The following is a 20,861-nucleotide window of genomic DNA, read 5'->3' on the forward strand; positions in this document are numbered from 1 at the left end:
GTTGCTTTAAAAATACTTAGTTTAAGTAAACAAGTTATAACTGCATTATTTGTTTGTATGCTTATTTTTGTTTTGGTAAGGAATTGTTTTAGTAATAACAATAATGATATTAATTGTACATACAAGTAAATTATGCATAATTACTATACAGTACGATGCAAAAGTCTTCCAAAAGGCATCCAATTTTTTTCAAGACAAACTTGTTATAGATTTTTGTTTTATAACTTCTCCATTATCGAGTCAGTATAAAAACATTTTAGATTTCCAAACGTTAATTTTCCAGAATGACGGCACGGTGGTGTAGTGGTTAGCGCTGTCGCCTCGCAGCAAGAAGGTCCGGGTTTGAGCCCCGTGGCCGACAAGGGCCTTTCTGTGCGGAGTTTGCATGTTCTCCCCGTGTCCGCGTGGGTTTCCTCCGGGTGCTCCAGTTTCCCCCACAGTCCAAAGACATACAGGTTAGGTTAACTGGTGACTCTAAATTGACCGTAGGTGTGAATGGTTGTCTGTGTCTACCGGTATGTGTCAGCCCTGTGATGGCCTGGCGACTTGTCCAGGGTGTACCCCGCCTTTCGCCCGTAGTCAGCTGGGATAGGCTCCAGCTTGCCTGCGACCCTGTAGAACAGGATAAAGCGGCTAGAGATAATGAGATGAGATGAGGATTCATCAGACCAGGCCACCTTATTCCATTGCCCCAAAGAAAACAGTTCTGTGCCAGTCACTGAAGAGAATCCATAATTACTGGAGCCTCTCAGTGCATTGTATATTTGATTTATGTCCCTCATCAAAAAATTCCAAACTAAAAGTGATAAGATTGAATCTCGGCATAAACTGACTGGAGGCAGCCATGTTTGTTGTTTCTGTCAGAGCAACTTTCGACCTGCACGTGTGCAATGTACCATGCTATCGCCTGCCTCGCTAGGCATGATCATGATACGTAGCTCTACACACACAGAAATGCTCGCGGAACCACAGCTGTGACTCGAGTCGGCCGTATAGCTTGAAATTGTGACATCAGTTCATGGTATACCATGACTGACTCACACCACAACCATTTTTAAAATTTTGGACATCACAAGATACATTGCTTAATCAACGGTGGAACTATTTTATGTCACATGGGCCATTCTTCACCAATCCTTGCATGGGAATTTTTTGATGAGGGATATAATATTATATATTAGCAAGAGAGAGAGAGGGAAGGGAGATGGAATCAACCAGGAGATGATGGTACACAGAGGAAATGAAGTTTTAAAAAAAATCCTTTAAAAAAGCTGCTCCTCTTTGGATGTTATTACTGAGAATGCTATGCTTCCACATCTTGTTCATACACACACACACTCTTTTTTAATATTCCTATTTATCAGCAACATATCTGGTCTTGACTGAAGCTTTCTGTGGAAGTAATTCAGACACCAGTCATATCTCAGAACTGGAAAGTCAAATCGGATATGGAATAGAAATGCATTCAGTCTACTTGATCGCTCTTTCATATATGGCGCCCTCATCACGCCATGCAGCATGCTGCCATGGCCCAAGCATTTAGCCTTATGGGCTGCGTGGGTTTGTATATGTATGTGTGTGTGTGTGTGTGTGTGTGTGTGTGTGTGTGTGTGTGTGTGTGTGTGCATCTTTTCCTTAATGGCCACCTGATGAGACTCTTGCTCTAGGAGTGTGGATCAGGATTGGGATCCTATAGGCCGTGAAAAAAAAAAAAGCAACCACATGGCAGGAGCAGGTGGCTGTCACTTTCATATGTGTGGGAGTGGATGGTCAGATATGAAGCTTGCAGGACAGAGAAAGACCATGTTGATGAACACGGGAACATAGTCTATGGTGTTTGTGATGCACTTACCAGGATTTCACTAATCTTCATTTAATGCTTCACACTGGTCAGGGTCACTATGGTTTAAATTACTAATTTGTTTATATTTTTGAAAATGGAATCAACTAATTTGACGCAGGTAGGTACAAGTACAAATCAAGAGTATCTACAGAAGTTTGTGGAACACTAGTGTGTAGCAAATGACTGCTGTTGGTAACAGGCTTGTAGTACTCGAGTCCGTCTCATGCCCTAATTTTAAGGACTCGTGACTTGACTTGGACTCTAGCACTGATGACTCGTACTTGGACTCGGACTCGTGCATTAAGTGCATTCGGACTCATAAATTGGAGACGAGGACTCTGATTTTTTTCTTTATTTTTTATAGCATCCCATAATAATTTGGCATGAGATATTTACTGTATATCTACATTTAATTTTTATCCTAATTTTGTGCAAGAGAATGCACATTCACCTGTTCATACTTCATGTTCAGGAAGAAACTAACGTTAATGGCGCTAAAATGCCTGGAGAGAAGCCTCTAGGATTGTCCACTTTGCTTATACAGACTTCTCGTGCAGTGGGAAAAAAACGCACTGCTATGTGTTCCATATGTAGAAGAACTATCGAGGAGACGACTGGGACAACCTCGAACTTCAGTCACCATTTGGCAAGACTCCACCCAGAGAAGGAAGTGACGCATTTGTCATTTCTCTATATTCATCGCCCTGTTGATAGCGGGACTTGCTTGCTGACCGATGAACTAGCTAGTGTTAACCCTTTCTCATGTTATTTGCCCTGTTGATAGCGGAGCTTGCTGAGCGATGAAGAAGCTTTTTATCTGTAGCCTGTTAACTAAAATGGGGCAGTCAAGCAGTAACGTTAGTCCAGCACAGTAGCAGAGACACTTTCACATAAAGGCAGCAACAGCCACCGTCAAATGCTGAGGTTGGAGTCTTGTTCTCGGACTCGACTCGGATCAATAGTGGATTCAACTCGAATTTTTCTTTAATGACTTGGACTTGACTCAGACTTGAGCACTGGGGACTCGAGACTGGACTCGGACTTGAGGTTTAGTGACTCGACTACAACACTGGTTGCTAACAATCGTTCTCAGTGTGCCGGTTTGTATCTGCATCTTTCTTAAAACACACACTTGCTCACTTTCAATCCTCATTTCTGTCTTTTTCCTGTTCTTCTCTAGGATGAGAGTTCAGTGAGCAGTGAGGAGTTTGATATGAGTGACCCCACATGGATTTCAACTGAGCACCATAGCGCGCACTCAAACCTGAACCCAGCCACTAATATAGAGAGAATGCTCAGCCCCCAAAACACACACAAAGAGGACGATGGTAAGAGCAGTGATTTCCTCACTCATACTCTGTCTTTCGTTCATTAACTCTTTCCTTCCTTTTATTTTTGTCTCTTTCTGTCTTGGTTTCACTCTGTTTGTCAACTCTAATTTAGTCAAATCTTAATAGAATCTCTGTGCCCCCCTATGGGGAAGAAAGAAGTAGAATGGACTGAAATGAAAGCTAATAAATTGGTACGCTGAAGCATGATGCTTTTGTTCTTGGTTGGACATACACACACTCTCAGACACATGGTGAGAATAAGGTCCAAGGTGTGGTGAGAATGAATCGATTTGGATCGAACGGTCCCCCCCGCTTCCGGGGCACAGTTCCAGCAGGTTCTGGGCATAGACAGAGAATAACATGAAGAGGAGAAGTGGGTGGAGCAAGGGACGGTGAGATGAAGTGGAAAGATTAGTCAGACAGTGCTGTAGGGAGAATCCAGGTTGAGAATGGTTGATGTCCGTGGAGAATGAGGAAGCCAGCCTCCTCATAACCCTCACCACCTGATGTGCGATCTCTTCTAATGGTCAGCTGTGGCCCTTAACAAAAACTCTGAGGTGCATACTGTGACATCAGTTTCTTGGAGACTTCTTTCAGAATGCAGAAGAGTCCTTCTTTCTTTATAATGTCTCTTCATCTCTCCAGTGGTAAGAACAACCAGCCCGTCTGCACTGTAAAAAAAGAATAGTCGAGAATACTTGAAATTTCAAGGCAACAGTCTGCATTAAAAATTTAATGTTTTGCCAACGATGTACGCCCATGATAATCCAAACTATGATAACACTGTTATCTTTATTAAGAATTCTTAATTAAGTCAATTTTCAATTCCTCATTCTGCCAACATAGATTTCTCTTTTTGCTGAACAGTGGCATTCACAGTAGTACAAAAATGCAATTGAGGTTCTCACAATTTTTGGGGGGGCTTTTTTTACCTTTATTTGGATAGGACAGTGTAGAGACAGGAAACAAGCGGGAGAGAGAGACGGATCGGGAAACGACCTCAGGTCGGAATCGAACCCAGGTCCCCGGATTTATGGTAGGGTGCCTTATCCACCTGAACCACAACAACATGATCTTCAACCGGAGAGAGAACCGCATTGCCCAGCGCTTGCATTTGGGAGAGGAAACCCCGTGTCTTGGTCATTAAGAGCATGTGCTGAATAAACACCTGTGGCAATTATGTATTTTCAATTCAGATTATTCACTATTGCATATTTACACATCATTGAGGTGCACCCTATCAGTTTGATGTGGATTTTTCTGTTCGTTAATAATTATTCATATTTTCTTGTCCATTCAATTGTGAATATGGAATTACTTGAACAAAGCATAATTCTATTTTTTAGAATTATCCACATCAAGAAAAATCCACATCAAACTGATAGGGTGCACCTCAATGATGTGTAAATATACAATAGTGAATAATCTGAATTGAAAATACATAATTGTCACAGGTGTTTATTCAGCGCATGCTCTGAATGACCAAGACACGTGGTTTCCTCTCCCAAATGCAAGGGCTGGGCAATGTGATTCTCTCTCCGGTTGAAGGTCATGTTGTCGTGGCTCAGGTGGATAAGGCACCATACCATAAATCCGGGGGCCTGGGTTTGCTTCCGACCTGAGGTCATTTCCTGATCTCTCTCTCTCTCTCTCTCCTGCTTATTTCCTGTCTCTACACTGTCCTATCCAAATAAAGGTGAAAAAAGCCCAAAAAAAAATTGTGATAACCTCAATTGCCTTTTTGTACTACTGTGAATGCCACTATTCAGCAAAAAGAGAAATCTATGTTGGCAGAATGAGGAATTGAAAATTGACTTAATTAAGAATTCTTAATAAAGATAACAGTGTTATCATAGTTGGGATTATCATGGGCACATCGTTGGCAAAACATAAAATTATTAATGCAGACTGTTGCCTTGAAATTTCAAGTATTCTCAACTATTCTTTTTTACAGTGTGCTCCTATAGAATACCATGTCGCATTTATGATAGACACCACACCTTTGGTGTTTCAACTAATATATTCTTGCTTGGAACAAGACATCGGGGTCTGTGTTTTCTTAGAGATACTGCAAACGCAACAGCAAAGCATATTGAACAGTATTTACCGCTCTTTCTGTCTGGCTATAGCATGTGTAATTGCAATTTTACTCTGTGCTGTCTTTATAGACTTTGCAGGGAAACACACAACATTAATATTGTTGAATTTCAATTCAGCACTATCTTGACTGACTGACTGACTGTGTGTGTGTGTGTGTGTGTGTGTGTTTTGTTTTGTTTGTTTCTTGTTGCTCCAGTATTGAAAGTCAGATTTAAAAAAAAAAAAAAACCCTCTGGAATTTCAAGTATTATTCCAGTTTAATCACTTTTAATGTCTCACAAACAAAATATATATTTTAAACAATGAGGTTTAATAAAGTGACTTAAATCATTGCATTTAATGATTAATTAATTAATTGGAAAACTCCTAGAGCCTAATGGGACTCTCGATTAGTGCTGTATTCAAGGGAGAGGAAGACTATAAAGACTTCTAGATACTGCTAGTATCAGTTGACAAATCCACATTGTGTTACAAGTACCTAATTAGAGTGATCAATATCTAGACCATTTCCAGTTAGTTGTACGTTGTTTTCAATTAAAATTAAACAAAACTTGACCCACATTTCTCAATGCACTTCTACCTGTTGAGGCACCAAAATAAAAAAATTATTGACGAAGACCACTATTCAGGCGGCACGATGGTGTAGTGGTTAGCGCTGTCGCCTCACAGCAAGAAGGTCCGGGTTCGAGCCCCGTGGCCAGCGAGGGCCTTTCTGTGCGGAGTTTGCATGTTCTCCCCGTGTCCACGTGGGTTTCCTCCGGGTGCTCCGGTTTCCCCCACAGTCCAAAGACATGCAGGTTAGGTTAACTGGTGACTCTAAATTGACCGTAGGTGTGAATGTGAGTGTGAATGGTTGTCTGTGTCTATGTGTCAGCCCTGTGATAACCTGGCAACTTGTCCAGGGTGTACCCCGCCTTTCGCCCGTAGTCAGCTGGGATAGGCTCCAGCTTGCCTGTGACCCTGTAGAACAGGATAAAGCGGCTAGAGATGATGAGATGAGACCACTATTCAGAACTGACTTAACCATAATCCAAAACTATAAACTGAAAACTAAGTTTGGGATTAGTTCGTTCATTTTGCTTATGCTTGGTGGTTGCAGAGGCAACAGGCTGTGAAGCCACAGAGTCCAGCTCCCTGGATGTTCCCAAGCCAGGTCTGAGAGAGAACCTCTCCAGCAGGTCTTGGGTCTGCCTTTTTGCTACAGGGTCTTCATCCAGTGGGATGTATCTGATACATATCTAGCAGCTGCTGACCAAGGTGCATCTTTATAAGGTGCCCAAACCACCTCAACTAGCTCCTTTCAATTCAAAAGCAATGAAAAGTCTACTCTGTGGCTCACCCAGATTGTCAAACTCCTCATCCTATCATCCAAAGTTACCTTATTAGTGTGCTTGCAAAAGCGCACTATTGTTCTTCTTAAGTTTTATTTTTATTATTCGTTTTCACCCATTTTTTGGATCCACTACTCACTACTCCTCCTAGGGCTTTCGAGATAGAGACACCGTTCCAACGCTGAAATGTAGGGCCCAATCTGGAATGGTGTGCTTGTTAAAATGGTTGCACTACCCCTTGTCATTCGTTCGGTATTCCCGTTTTTCGGCAAAATTCCGTGCCATTGAAATGAATGGGTAGAATTTTGGAGTGATGACGTCATAAGGAGCTCCCCCACTCTAGACGTTAGAGCGGGAGCAGCAGAAAAAAAAATTAAAACTGCGATTTTACAGCCCAAATCCATGTTTTAAACCCTGTAAAACCTCTGAATTAAATTGAAAAACATATAAAAGGGTGGAGAGGAGATTTCACTGCGCAAAGTGCAGTGAAATCTTCCTTCAAAATGATGTGAAAGAGTGTGACGGGCTGAGCCGTGACGCTGACATAGCGCGCAGGCAGCCATTTGCCGGCATTTTTAAATCACTGCTAGCATGCTAACAGCTAACATACTAACACCTAGCAAAAAATGGGTGAAACGTAATAATAATAATAATAATAATAATAACTAGATAATAATTCACACTGGCTGTTAAAAACTTCATTTATTGGTTAAAACTTTTATTACAACTCCGGTAGCAATTCACTCACCAGCATTCGAAACGTTCTTCCGTGTCTCGTTTGGGGAAACAGATGGACTGTTCCACTTGGGGGGGGAAATAGAGGGGTTTCCCGGGTTCTTTGTGATGGGGTGTTTTAGGGGTAATGACTTAAAAGCCATTTGGAGGGTTCAATAAGGTATTTTTGTGCATGTCAATTATTGTATGTATTTTTGTGTCATGTTTTCTTATTTGATTTATTATTTGGTAATAATTATGTTGTTTAGTTAATTGATTATTTTTGACAGTGGGGCTATCCAGTGGGCGGGGCTACAGTTAGCAATGCTCTACATTAGGCCCAAGAGCCTCAGTAGGTGAGGGTTGGCGGTGAAGTGAACGTGTCTTGTTAATTGAAGTTGCTCTTGATAGTAGTTCAGGGTCTGAGGACTTAGCCTGGCTATTTATGCTTGTTTATAATTTATTTAGCTTTTGCCATAGGAAGATATATATATATATGTACATACATCATGGCATGGGAAACCACAACAGCTTGCGCCAATTACAGTGGCTCCATTGTACCGAATCTGCATGTCTTTAAACTGTGGGGGAAACCGGAGCACCCGGAGGAAACCCACGCGGACACAGGGAGAACATGCAAACTCCACACAGAAAGGCCCCTGTTGGCCGTGAGGTTCGAACCCGGAACCTTCTTGCTGTGAGGCGACAGTGCTAACCACTACACCACCGTGCCGTTTATTTTCGTTTTGTACAGTTTTTGTTTTTGTATATTTTTTCATGCACGCTTGTCACTGTAAATATTTGCCCATTTGGTAAAAAAAGAGAAAAAGAAAGAAAAAAATAAACGAAGCCTTTTCGTTGAAAACTATTTGGTCTCCTCCGTCTTCTCCGCTGCTGGGGCTATCCTGCCACAAAGAGACTTTGAGCCAGAGAAGGAGTGAGAGCTGTTGACCAAAGCCATTTAAAACAAGGATTTCAGAGCGCGAAAACACACTCATATCTTAACCCTTTACTGTTGCTGGCAACATTTGAGCAAGCACACTCCACTCCAGCAGTTTCTGCAGACGAAATGCAATCTAGTTCTTTTTGTCAGTACCCACAGCTCAGTGTAGTTTGGTAAACATGGAAAACATTGTCTGTAAAAAGTGCTCTTGCTTTACCACCACCGACTGGTACAGCATCTGTAACGCTGCTATCACTAACCTGATCCATTTGTCAATTTCCCATCACTCATGAATAATATTCCAAGATACTGCAACTCCTCCGCCAGGGACAAAGTCTTTCCTATCACCTGAAGGGAGCATCTCATTCTTTGCTAGGAGAAAGCCATAGCCTCAATCTTGGAGGTGCTGATTTTCATTCCAGCCACTTCACTCTCAGCAGTGAAATGTTCATGTGCATTTTGGAAGTCCTCTTCTGATGGTGCCAAGAGAACAACAACATCTGCAAATAACAGTGCTTTTTTCTAGCCCTGCCTATTGGACACCTTCAACCTTGGCTGAGTCTTGATGATATGTCTATGAAAACCACAATCAAAAGTGGAGTCAAGACACTCCCTTGATGGAGTCTGACACCCACCTTAAACAGTTCCAATTTGTGCTCATACAGACCAGGTCGCACAAAATGGTTACTCAGATACCCTGTACCTGTACTTTCCATACAACAAATGCTGAAGCACACAATCATAGACCTTTTCCAAATCCACAAAACACATGTACAATGGATAGTCCCATGATCCCTCACAAAGTTATGCAAGGATAAAGAGTTTGTCTTCTGGTCCACTGTTCAATGGCCAGGGCAGAAAACAAATCGTTCCTCCAGAATTGTAGGTTTAACTATTGTATTAAGTCTGACAGAGACTGTTCCTGGGAGGCTGAGGAATCCAATTCTCCCTTTAATTGGAATACAACCTCTGGTCCCCTTTTTAAAGAATAAGGACCATGATCCCAGTTTTAAATTGCATTGTCCCAGATCTCAATGCATTATTGAAGAGACATGTTCACCACACAACCCTAGTACTGTCCAATGCCTTTTACATCTCCAGTTGAATCTCATCCTCTCCTGTGGCCTCCAAAACACAAGGGATTTCTGTCATTGCCACCTAAAGAGAGGGTGTGTTCACTGGATTAAGGAGTACTTAATAGAGTACTCCTCAGAGTACTCCTTCCAGTACTCAACAATATCCTCAGTAGGAGTCAACAGTCGCCATCAATTGCTCAACAAACTTGAGCATGAGCTTGTCTCCCCCGCTTGAGGCACCAATCGGTTTTCCAGAGCATCCTTGGGGCTGCCTGCCCCAGTTTCTTTCTGTGACATCTCCAAACTCTTCCCATTCCTGAGTTTTGCTTCTGCAACTGCTTTTGCTGTAGCCCTTCTGTCTCTCCTGTACCTCTCAGTTGAATCTGGAGGGCCCTCTGTGAGCATTACTCAATGACCTCCCTCTTTAATTTGATGACTTTCTTCATCATTGATACCCACAAACACAACCTAAGGTTACCGCCATGCAGGGGCGATTTCTCAGAGACAACAAGGGAAGCCGAGCTTCCCCTAAAATTCTCTCCCCAAACTGCGGCATCTACGACGTTGAATTCTCACTAAAACAATAACTTGCATAACATAATATATGCCCAAGATTGTATTTACATTCATAACTATCCTGTAACTTATTTGAGTGATGTCTGACGAACTTGCAGTTCGCTACGAGAATCACCTTTGCTGCCAGGCTGTAACCAGCGTTGCCAGATACTGCTGACGTTTTTCAGCCAAAATATGTTCAAAACCCGCCAAAATGCACTTAAAACCGCCCAATCTGGCAACACTGGCTGTAACCTTTCTTATTTCAATGGGCTCTATGGCTTGCAGCCGGCTATCCATTGCAGTCTATGAGAGGGCTCTGAACAGCCAATTTCGGCTAGTTGTTATTGGTTAAAATCGACAAAATCGTCACTTCCAGGGAAGCCGGGCTTCTCTGGGACTAAACGAGACAGTGGGAGGGACAAGAAGCCGGGCTGATGAAGGATTATTGGAGGTAGTGTTTGAAAGACATGAGGAGGGCGGTACTTCGGCGAGGAACACGGAAGTATGATCAGTCAGTCCCCAGCGGATGTTGAGAAAGTGTAGTCGTGTGCCAAAGTGCTGTCCGACTTTCTTTTCATAGAAACGGTTCTTCTCATTGATGTCTCTGTACATTACTCTGTAAATAAATGTAAATATTACTCGTTGTGCTCCGTTAACTTTCATCCATTCTATCAGTTTGATCATTCGCGAATTCACTCGTTTATTTCATTAGTAGTTCAATCTGGTTGTAGGCTAGCTTGAGCCTTATTGGGATCTGCAGTGCTAGCTGCTAACAGAAATTGGTGAAGTCTCTGGAAAGCACAACCAGCTGGTATGACAGGGTCACAGACCATTTTCTGGAAAAGGAGCGGAGGGCAGAATTTGTGTATAAATAGTGTGCATCATATAATGTTCATGAATCTGAAGTGTGTATATTGTTCAGTAATGTTAAGAGAATGGTGGGCTCTGTGTTATAGGTTATACCTGGGTATAATATTCAAGGTTCTGTGTGTTGCATAGCCTACCTGGTTATGAATTTCCAGACTGCGTTGCAGAAGATGTTCAAGGATGTGTTGCACAGCTGGGTGTTGTGTTAAAGACTCTGTGTTGCATATCAGGGTATGATGTTCAAGGCTCTTCGTTGAATAGCCAGTGATTTTTGGATGTTTGATATTTTTGATTAAGGATATGAGGCACTAGCCTGGCAAGCCAGACTATAACATGAAATGTACAAGCAAAAATACTTTCTGCCAGTAGGTAGGGTTGTCTAGTTCACTATGCTAATGCGGCACACCTTTCTATGCTTTGATATCCGGCCTACAGGTTTTACGATGAATGCGTAAAATGGGCTTCCCCTGTTTTAAAAACCAGCAGCCGCCACTGCCGCCATGATGGAGACCAATGACCTTCCATGTTTTCTTGCACAAAGGAGAAGTCCTTTCAAGCCAAGAAGCCTTTATTTATCACACATACACTCAAGCAGACTTAAGCACACAGTGAAATTTAACCTCTGCATTTAACCCATCTGAAGAAGTGAACACATACATGCGCACACACAAGTGAGCAATGAGCACACACATATACCCAGAGCAGTGGGCAGGGTTAGGTGCCTTTGCTCAAGGGCACTTCAGCCCAACCTCAGGCCATGGCTACCCCTTGTTAACCTAACCACATGTCTTTGGACTGTGGGGGGAAACCAGAGGACCTGGAGGAAACCCACGCAGACACGGGGAGAACATACAAACTTCACACAGAAAGGCCGCTGTTGGCCACTGGGCTCGAACCCAGAACCTTCTTGACAGTGCTAATCACTACACCACCGTGCTGCCCTAGGAGTTGAATTTTTCTCTCACAGAAGGTTCTACCAGACACTCCCGAGAAACCTAAAAAGCTCTCTGGTATTTATCAGATAAATCTTGCCAGTGCCATGTGGGACAAATCCAGCTTGGTACAAGTGGTGATCAATTGATTATTTGTCCCTCTCTTTCGTTATCACAAAATTGATCATTGACTTTTGGCTGAAGATGCTCTGGTACCAAGTATGGCTGTCACTATTGATTTATATTGATGATCGATTATTTGACTGTTTCATTGTTAGTAGTTGGCATATGGTGCCTTAAAGCCTACTTGTACAGACAGTTGTTAACGTTTGTTTTTTTCCAAGATAAATGCTATATAAATATAGAATTTTATTCTAAAATTCTGACTTTTTAATGAAAAATAAATTCTCAACAATGTACTGTATATACAGTTTTGTTTTGTTTTTTTAAATAATGCATGGCTTTCCTGAACAAAAATACAACTAGAAAAGCACTCGGAGAGTGCAGACTTCCGCCAAGAATCCTTTAAAAAATTCCGGGATCCAGAAGGTGATCCTGATCACCGCCAAAATTTAATGGATTGTTACTTGTGCCCAGCCACACCTCTGGAAAAAATTTCAGAGCAATCCGTTCATAACTTTTTCCATAATGTTGCTAACAGACAAACCAACAAACCAACGCTACCGAAAAACATAACCTCCTTGGCGGGGGTAACAATTACTGTTTCTTACAGTAAGGGAGCCAAGGAAGGGGAATTAGGAAATTCTTAATCTCAGTTTAAAATAGCTTTTTTAAATTCATCCATCCATTATCTATGCCGCTCATCCATCAGGGTCACAGGGGAAACTGGAGCCAATCCCAGCTGACTTTGGGTGAGAGGTGAGGCATACCACGGGCAGTCTATTGCAGGACTAACACAGAGACAAACAATAATATAATTAGAGTAATCTGCATGTCTTTGGACTGTGTAAGGAAACCAGAGTACCCAAAGAAAACCCATGCAAACTCTGCACAGAAAGACTTCAGTTAGCTGCGAGGTTCAAACCCAGAATGTTCTTGCTATGAGACAATGGTGTGTTAACCACTGTGTCAGCATGCTACCGTGATTTTCTTAAATCTTTTTTTTTAATAAGTTGACTGATTTATTATAGCAAGGATGTTAAAATAAGCCATTCATGAAAACAAAATGTTGGATTTAATGTTGTAATGTTATAAAAATGTTTGTTTTTTCATAATCATGTAATTACTTATGTTAAGAGGTGGTTGGAATATCAAAAATCATTGCTCAAGTTAAGGTACCATTACTAAGGAAAAAAATACTCAAGTGAAAATAAGTTCTCATCCAAATATCTATAGGTAGTATCTCACTGGGCTGCGACAGCCCGCGACTAGTTGGAGACACAACAATTGCGATAAAATACGCGAATTAGCGACAATTTTCACTTGGAATCACACTGAATTGATATTCGCATATTTTACCGCAATTGTTGTGTCTCCAACTAGTCGCAGGCTGTTGCAGCCCGGCTTTCCCTCGGCAGGCAGGGAAGTAGAGAAGCCTCACGGAAACTGACTTGAGAAGGGTTCGCGACGGCTTGGCGACACCAGCGACGCATTTGCGGCTATTTTGAGAGAAATTTTGTCGCACAAATTTTTTGAACATGTTCAAAATTTCAGCGATGAAGGAGCGACAGTTTGCGACTCATGCGAGAAAATTGAGAAGCCCCGTGAATGTTTCAAGGCACTTTTGAAACTCTCTCGCGAATGATGTTCGCAATTTGTCGCAAGCTGTCACAGCCCAGTGAGATACTGGCTTATGTGAGCGTGAGTAAGAAATATGCGTGTAAAAATAATTATGCTGTGTGTTTCTTGGCTGTTTAGCACTAGGTACGTGGAAGGAGGTGGGGTGAGCAGTAGCTCATTATCATTTAAAGGAACAGGCACTCTAACCGACCTTTCTGAACAAGGTTGTTTAGACAGGGTGAGAAGGGTGCTGTGGTGTGTTATCCCTGCGGTATTTTGACCAAAGCATGCCACAGATATTTCATTCAGACTTCAGGGAACTGTGTCAACTTGTGGAAAAGGAGTATAATATGTCTCCTTTAAGATTTCTTTTTATCAAACAGATGTGACACTGAGTGAAAGATTTTCCTTTCATCACAGAGCAGGGTGTCATCACAGAGCAGGGTATCACATTCAAACTTTAGTCACTTAAAAGTAATGTAACACTGGTTAAGTGAACATAATTGCACAGAGTTTTAAAGTATGATTTAACCAAAGACAATCTATCCACTTTGTTTTATTCACACACACCCATTATTCACATTTCTCTTTACTAATTTGCTGGGTCTTTTCTTGCTTGGATCTTCTTGCATTTTGCTTTCCATCATGACGTTGAATACTCAAGCAACTTTGATGCACGTTTTTTGCCACCTTCTGGAGTGTCATTTCCCGAATATCTGATTACATTAAATTTTCCTCAAAGACTATTTATTTATCTCTCATCTCATCTCATTATCTGTAGCCGCTTTATCCTGCTCTACAGGGTCGCAGGCAAGCTGGAGCCTATCCCAGCTGACTACGGGCGAAAGGCGGGGTACACCCTGGACAAGTCGCCAGGTTATCACAGGGCTGACACATAGACACAGACAACCATTCACACTCACATTCACACCTACGGTCAATTTAGAGTCACCAGTTAACCTAACCTGCATGTCTTTGGACTGTGGGGGAAACCGGAGCACCCGGAGGAAACTCACGCGGACACGGGGAGAACATGCAAACTCTGCACAGAAAGGCCTTCGCTGGCCACGGGGCTCGAACCCGGACCTTCTTGCTGTGAGGCGACAGTGCTAACCACTACACCACCGTGCCGCCCATTATTATTATTATTAGTAGTAGTAGTAGTTACGTAACTAGTACGTACGTACGTACTAGTAATACTGGTAGTATCTGCATTAGTGTTGCATAAATTAATATTGTATCGATAAGTATTTATCTGGGAATAAATGCCAAGAGAAAGGCAAAACATTTCTACAAGGCATCTATTCTAATAAGACATTCTCTATACTGCGTCTCGATTAACAGCCAGTGTTTCCATTAAATCCAACTGAGCCTGGATCCTATGGTGTGTACACTGCTTGTTCACCAAATCAAATGAATGATCTATTTTTTTTTTAATCATGTATTAAGCACAGTTGTGAAGTAGTAGTGGAGTGCAGAGTTGATCTCACTAGAGTAAGTGTTAATAGCCTTCAAGGATCTGCTTTTAGCTTTCACTTCATGGTCAGTTTCAACCTTTGTTCAACAGATGCTTTAGTGCTGCTATGGCTGTTCCAAAGCATGAAATAAACAGTGTATTGTTTTAATGATTTTTAATCAGCCTTAAGATTGAAATGTTAAAAAGAGAGAGAGAGAGAGCGAGAGCCTGGGAGTGTATCTGTAGTAGTTTTTTGCTGTAATACCGAAAGAACGCTCATTAGTGTAAGAGAACAGCGGCGCGCAAATTGGTGCCGAGTTTAGTTTTAATGACGTTACAACTTGTATTTTGGTGAGGTACAACTCAGTCAACATTAATTCAACTCTTAGCTTATTATCCAGTTTTTCATTTTACACATTTTTAGTAACTATGATGAATTGTTGAGTAACTACAATGACACTAAAGTTTGTATGTAGTTACAAGAAGGAGAAGTCTTGAAAAGTCTTGACAGTGGGCTTTAGAAGTTCACACTGTTAAGTATCACTGTATGACATTTAATAAACGTAGTAACAATTAGTTGTTATTTCAAAGCCCATGACGACGAATACTGATTAATTATGATGGCAGAGCAATTACAACCCCGATTCCAAAAAAGTTGGGATAAAGTACAAATTGTAAATAAAAACAGAATGCAATGATGTGGAAGTTTCAAAATTCCATATTTTATTCAGAATAGAACATAGATGACATATCAAATGTTTAAACTGAGAAAATGTATCATTTAAAGAGAAAAATTAGGTGATTTTTAAATTTCATGACAACACCAGATCTCAAAAAAGTTGGGACAAGGCCATGTTTCCCACTGTGAGACATCCCCTTTTCTCTTTACAACAGTCTGTAAACGTCTGGGGACTGAGGAGACAAGTTGCTCAAGTTTAGGGATAGGAATGTTAACCCATTCTTGTCTAATGTAGGATTCTAGTTGCTCAACTGTCTTAGGTCTTTTTTGTCGTATCTTCCGTTTTATGATGCGCCAAATGTTTTCTATGGGTGAAAGATCTGGACTGCAGGCTGGCCAGTTCAGTACCCGGACCCTTCTTCTACGCAGCCATGATGCTGTAATTGATGCAGTATGTGGTTTGGCATTGTCATGTTGGAAAATGCAAGGTCTTCCCTGAAAGAGACGTCGTCTGGTTGGGAGCATATGTTGCTCTAGAACCTGGATATACCTTTCAACATTGATGGTGTCTTTCCAGATATGTAAGCTGCCCATGCCACACGCACTAATGCAACCCCATACCATCAGAGATGCAGGCTTCTGAACTGAGCGCTGATAACAACTTGGGTCGTCCTTCTCCTCTTTAGTCTGAATGACACGGCGTCCCTGATTTCCATAAAGAACTTCAAATTTTGATTCGTCTGACCACAGAACAGTTTTCCACTTTGCCACAGTCCATTTTAAATGAGCCTTGGCCCAGAGAAGACATCTGCGCTTCTGGATCGTGTTTAGATACGGCTTCTTCTTTGAACTATAGAGTTTTAGTTGGCAACGGTGGATGGCACGGTGAATTGTGTTCACAGATAATGTTCTCTGGAAATATTCCTGAGCCCATTTTGTGATTTCCAATACAGAAGCATGCCTGTATGTGATGCAGTGCCGTCTAAGGGCCCGAAGATCACGGGCACCCAGTATGGTTTTCCAGCCTTGACCCTTACGCACAGAGATTCTTCCAGATTCTCTGAATCTTTTGATGATATTATGCACTGTAGATGATGATATGTTCAAACTCTTTGCAATTTTACACTGTCGAACTCCTTTCTGATACTGCGCCACTATTTGTCGGCGCAGAATTAGGGGGATTGGTGATCCTCTTCCCATCTTTACTTCTGAGAGCCGCTGCCACTCCAAGATGCTCTTTTTATACCCAGTCATGTTAATGACCTATTGCCAATTGACCTAATGAGTTGCAATTTGGTCCTCCAGCTGTTCCTTTTTTGTACCTTTAACTTTTCCAGCCTCTTATTGCCCCTGTCCCAACTTTTTTGAGATGTGTTGCTGTCATGAAATTTCAAATGAGCCAATATTTGGCATGAAATTTCAAAATGTCTCACTTTCGACATTTTTTATATGTTGTCTATGTTCTATTGTGAATACGAGATCAGTTTTTGAGATTTGTAAATTATTGCATTCCGTTTTTATTTACAATTTGTACTTTGTCCCAGCTTTTTTGGAATCGGGGTTATAAAATAAGTAACTTCTGCACTATCAACCACACAAAAAGAAAGTACAAGCCAACAATGCATGTTAATAGGAATTAAGCGACTTCAACTGCGATTTAATGAGTATTATATGTTTCAGTACCTATTCCCTGTGCAACTCTATTTTGTAGAAGTCATCCATTAAAAAAGGTTTTTCACCAGACAAGTCAAAACCTGTCCCTTAGTGGAGACATTTGTGCATGAATTTGCAACCCTGTTTCTGGTTTTGTAGACTTCTCCATTGTTTCTCTATTATCTCAAAAACATACAGTACAGGTCAAAAGCTTGGACACATCAACCTACATTCATAGGTTTTTCTGTATTTTGACTATTTTCTACATTGTAGAACAGTACTGAAGACATCAAAACTATAAAATAGTACATGGAATTATGTGGTAAATAAAAGACAAAAAAATCAAAATATGGTTCATATTTTAGATTCTTCAGAGTAGCCACCGTTTATCTTGTTGACGGTGTGAACACTGTTGGTATTATCTTAACCAGCTTCATGAGGTAGTCACCTGGAATGCTTTTCAATTAATAGCTGTGCCTCGTCAAAAGTTAATTAGTGCAATTTTTTGCCGCGTTAATGCATTTGAGATCAAACAGTAAATGGTAAATAATAAAAAAAAACAGTAAATAGCCCTATTCCACAAATGTAGTAATCCATATTATGTCAAGACCCGCTCAACTAAGGAAAGAGAAATGACATCCTTGATTACTTTAAGACCTGAAGTGTCTTTTAATTAACAAAAATAAAGAAAAACCTTTGAATTCAAAGGTGCGTCCAAACTTTTGACTGGTACTGTATAGTCCTGATCTAAGACGCATTGTAGATCTGTGCTTCCTGCCTATAAACCAAACCAGTGATATCTAGGTTTCAGGGAGTAAAGCAAGAATCTTTTTGACACGCTTGGGTGAGAGGCCTCTAATGTGAGCTGGTCTTTGAGGATCTCTCTCTCTCTCCGGAGTTGACACAGAGAGCCATCAGTTATGAGTGACAGCTACGCCTGGCACACTGTGCTCAGGTATCACTATGGATCTGACAGGACATGAGAGCTGGGGAAAGAAAGTGAATAAGAAAGAGTAAATCCCTATTCGATTTGGATTAGTTTTACTTGGGGGAGTCTCTGAATCTCTGGGATTTTAGACCTTCCATATCTATTATGTTTTCGGACTGTGCATACAAGTGTCTGGAAAGATTACGCAGTAGAAAGAAGTCGAGCTGATGCATTACGGACAAATTGACATTGGTAAAGATTCTGTCACACGCAAGCATTTTGTGAGCTTTTTCTTCAGTATAAAAGTGTTCCAGGAGGTGCTCTTTTCTGTTGTCTCCCACAGAAACCAAATCAAAATGGATCCGAGTTTAAAATGCAGAACAATAAAATAGAGATGACGGTTAAAAGGACTTACCAGATGACCAAAGTGTCCTGGGTTTTAGGGATGCTTTTGAGATCCTAGCATAGGTAAAGCGTATACTACGACTTGTGCAGCTGCAAACGCTTGTAATAAAGGACAAAGCGATCAGTTTAGATAAAAATGAAGTGTATCTAGTATGCGTGGAACTTTTCGAGTGACAAGCATGCGCAGATCGCTTATCCTGCACAAATCATACATAATTGTTACCAGGGGCGCCGCCAGAAATTTTGGGCCCCATGAAAGATTAGAATTTTGGGCCCCCCAACTTTGCCCACCCTCGTCACAATTGCACTATTGTCATTATTTGACTTTTGATAGCCCATGGACCTTGAGTTTGTGACTTTATTACATTTTATGTATTAACCTACCAGGGACTAGATGAAAACTGGTCAGTGACTAATTCTGGTGCATTTACAATCACAAATGAAAATTCAAGATTTTGCCACATGCCTTCTTGTGCTAGGACAATTGGTAGTGAAATGTGTGATGTGACTGCTAATAAATCATAGAAAAAGTTTTCTACCCAGCATCAAAATACCTATGGAAATCCCATGGATTATGTGTTAGGTAGAAAGCTGTGTGTACTGTTCTGCAAAAAGGGAATATGTTCAAAGCAAAGTGTGTCTAGACAGAAATTTGAGCATAAGCAGAGTTAGACTAGCAAACTGTATATGGCGCTCGCTCATTCAAAGCTTCAATCCTAAAGCATTTATGGGTTGTATTGCTGCTTACCTCCTTCTCCAAAGGGGGGGTTCAGTGGTTTGGTAGGGCGGAGGTCCCCCTGAGGCTGAATCTGTGCATATTTAGGGCACCCCATTAGTTATGAAACTGGTTATTAGCACTAGTTATTAGCACCAGCATAACGTAATATTTCATCTTGTTTATCACACAAGTCAGTTCAGTTATTAAAATGGAAAAATGTCACTGTACAAACTGTAAAAGTGTTCTCTTGATAGGCTAATCCAACCACGTTCATACTGTTCATTTACCATTCGCTAATATTTTGAACACACATGTGAGCGATAGCTACCTTTCTTTGGGAAAAACTGAGTGACCAGTTGCCTGCCTCTCCGGTCCCTCTCAGCTTTCAGCTGCCTTTCTTTACGTTTTTGACAGCCACTCTTCATATTTAGCGATCATAGACTGTACGCACTCCACTGCTGGCTGGCTGGCTGCTGCACCGCGACACAGTAACAAGTAGCGTTGCACTGATCAGCACACAGATTTAACGCATCGCGCTTCTACCAGAACTGGACCGTACCATTTCGCAAAAGGGGGAGGGTTAAATGACAATATGTTGAAGAACTCAAGAAACAGACAACCTTGTTCAATTAGCTCATTTTACCAGATGGAATATTGCATTGCTGTTATTTCAAAAGTCTTATTAAAATCATTAAAAGCATATTATCAGCCCCTTAAAGGGCCCCATGGCAGTGCTGGGCCCCTAGAATTGTTCTAACCTTTCCCCCCCGGCGGCGCCCATGATCGTTACAGGTGTCCTTGGCAACATTACTTAATAGACATATATCCGGATATCTTTCTGCCTCAGTAGTACCTAAGAAGAAATGAATGTGTGTGGTAGCTCTCCTAGACCCACTGCAATCCTTCTCAATGACTCTTCAATAAAGCCGACACCCTACAACACATACCCTGACACCATAGTAAAATATTAGTGAGATATTTTTGTGTTCTACAAGTGTGGGTTTCTTCACTGAATTTGGTGTGACCAAAGTGTGAAGACTGACATTGAGGATTACTCTGTTGAGGCTCAGTATGAAATACTAATGCTGCTCCCCCACACCACAATCCCATAAGTCTAGTGAAAGAGAGATAGAGGAGCATGAGAGAGAGAGAGAGAAGGGGGAGGGAGATGGTATTGGCAGATGGAGTGGAGGAGGAGGGGTGGTGGAGAATCTATAGAAAATATAGCCTTCTGCAGAGGGGAAAAAGATTCTATACACATTATATAATTATGCACATTATATACTCTACATTTTAATATACAATGAGGCCGGAATAACCGTAACGGCTGAGAGTGAATTACCATCTAACTGGAACAATCTGCTTGTTGATTTTTTTTTTTTTTTAAGGTTATATTGTTTAAAATTGCCAGTTCAGTGAACCTCATTAATTCCATTGTGCCTTTAGGTACTAAGGTCTAAGCAGACATAATCATGCACGATTAAAATGTGTAACCTATGAATGGGAAATGGAATATGATCTGCAGCTTAGGATAATTATATTAATTACATGTGGTCTGTGAGCATACAATAAAGGAAAGTGAAGCGA

The 20,861-nt window shown here is 41.3% G+C and overlaps 1 protein-coding gene across 2 annotated transcripts in view; it reads left to right on the forward strand.

Moving 5' to 3' along the window:
• The window catches only part of nol4lb (nucleolar protein 4-like b), a 188,438-nt gene that overhangs the window by 85,595 nt on the left and 81,982 nt on the right, over positions 1-20,861 (forward strand). For both annotated transcript variants that reach the window (XM_060938055.1, XM_060938056.1), the window contains exon 5: positions 3,024-3,171. In XM_060938055.1, the coding sequence (XP_060794038.1) occupies positions 3,024-3,171 (148 nt within the window). The remainder of the gene's footprint in view (positions 1-3,023; positions 3,172-20,861) is intronic.

This window comes from Neoarius graeffei, chromosome 13, assembly GCF_027579695.1.
Source record: "Neoarius graeffei isolate fNeoGra1 chromosome 13, fNeoGra1.pri, whole genome shotgun sequence".
In the NCBI taxonomy this organism is placed as follows: domain Eukaryota; kingdom Metazoa; phylum Chordata; class Actinopteri; order Siluriformes; family Ariidae; genus Neoarius; species Neoarius graeffei.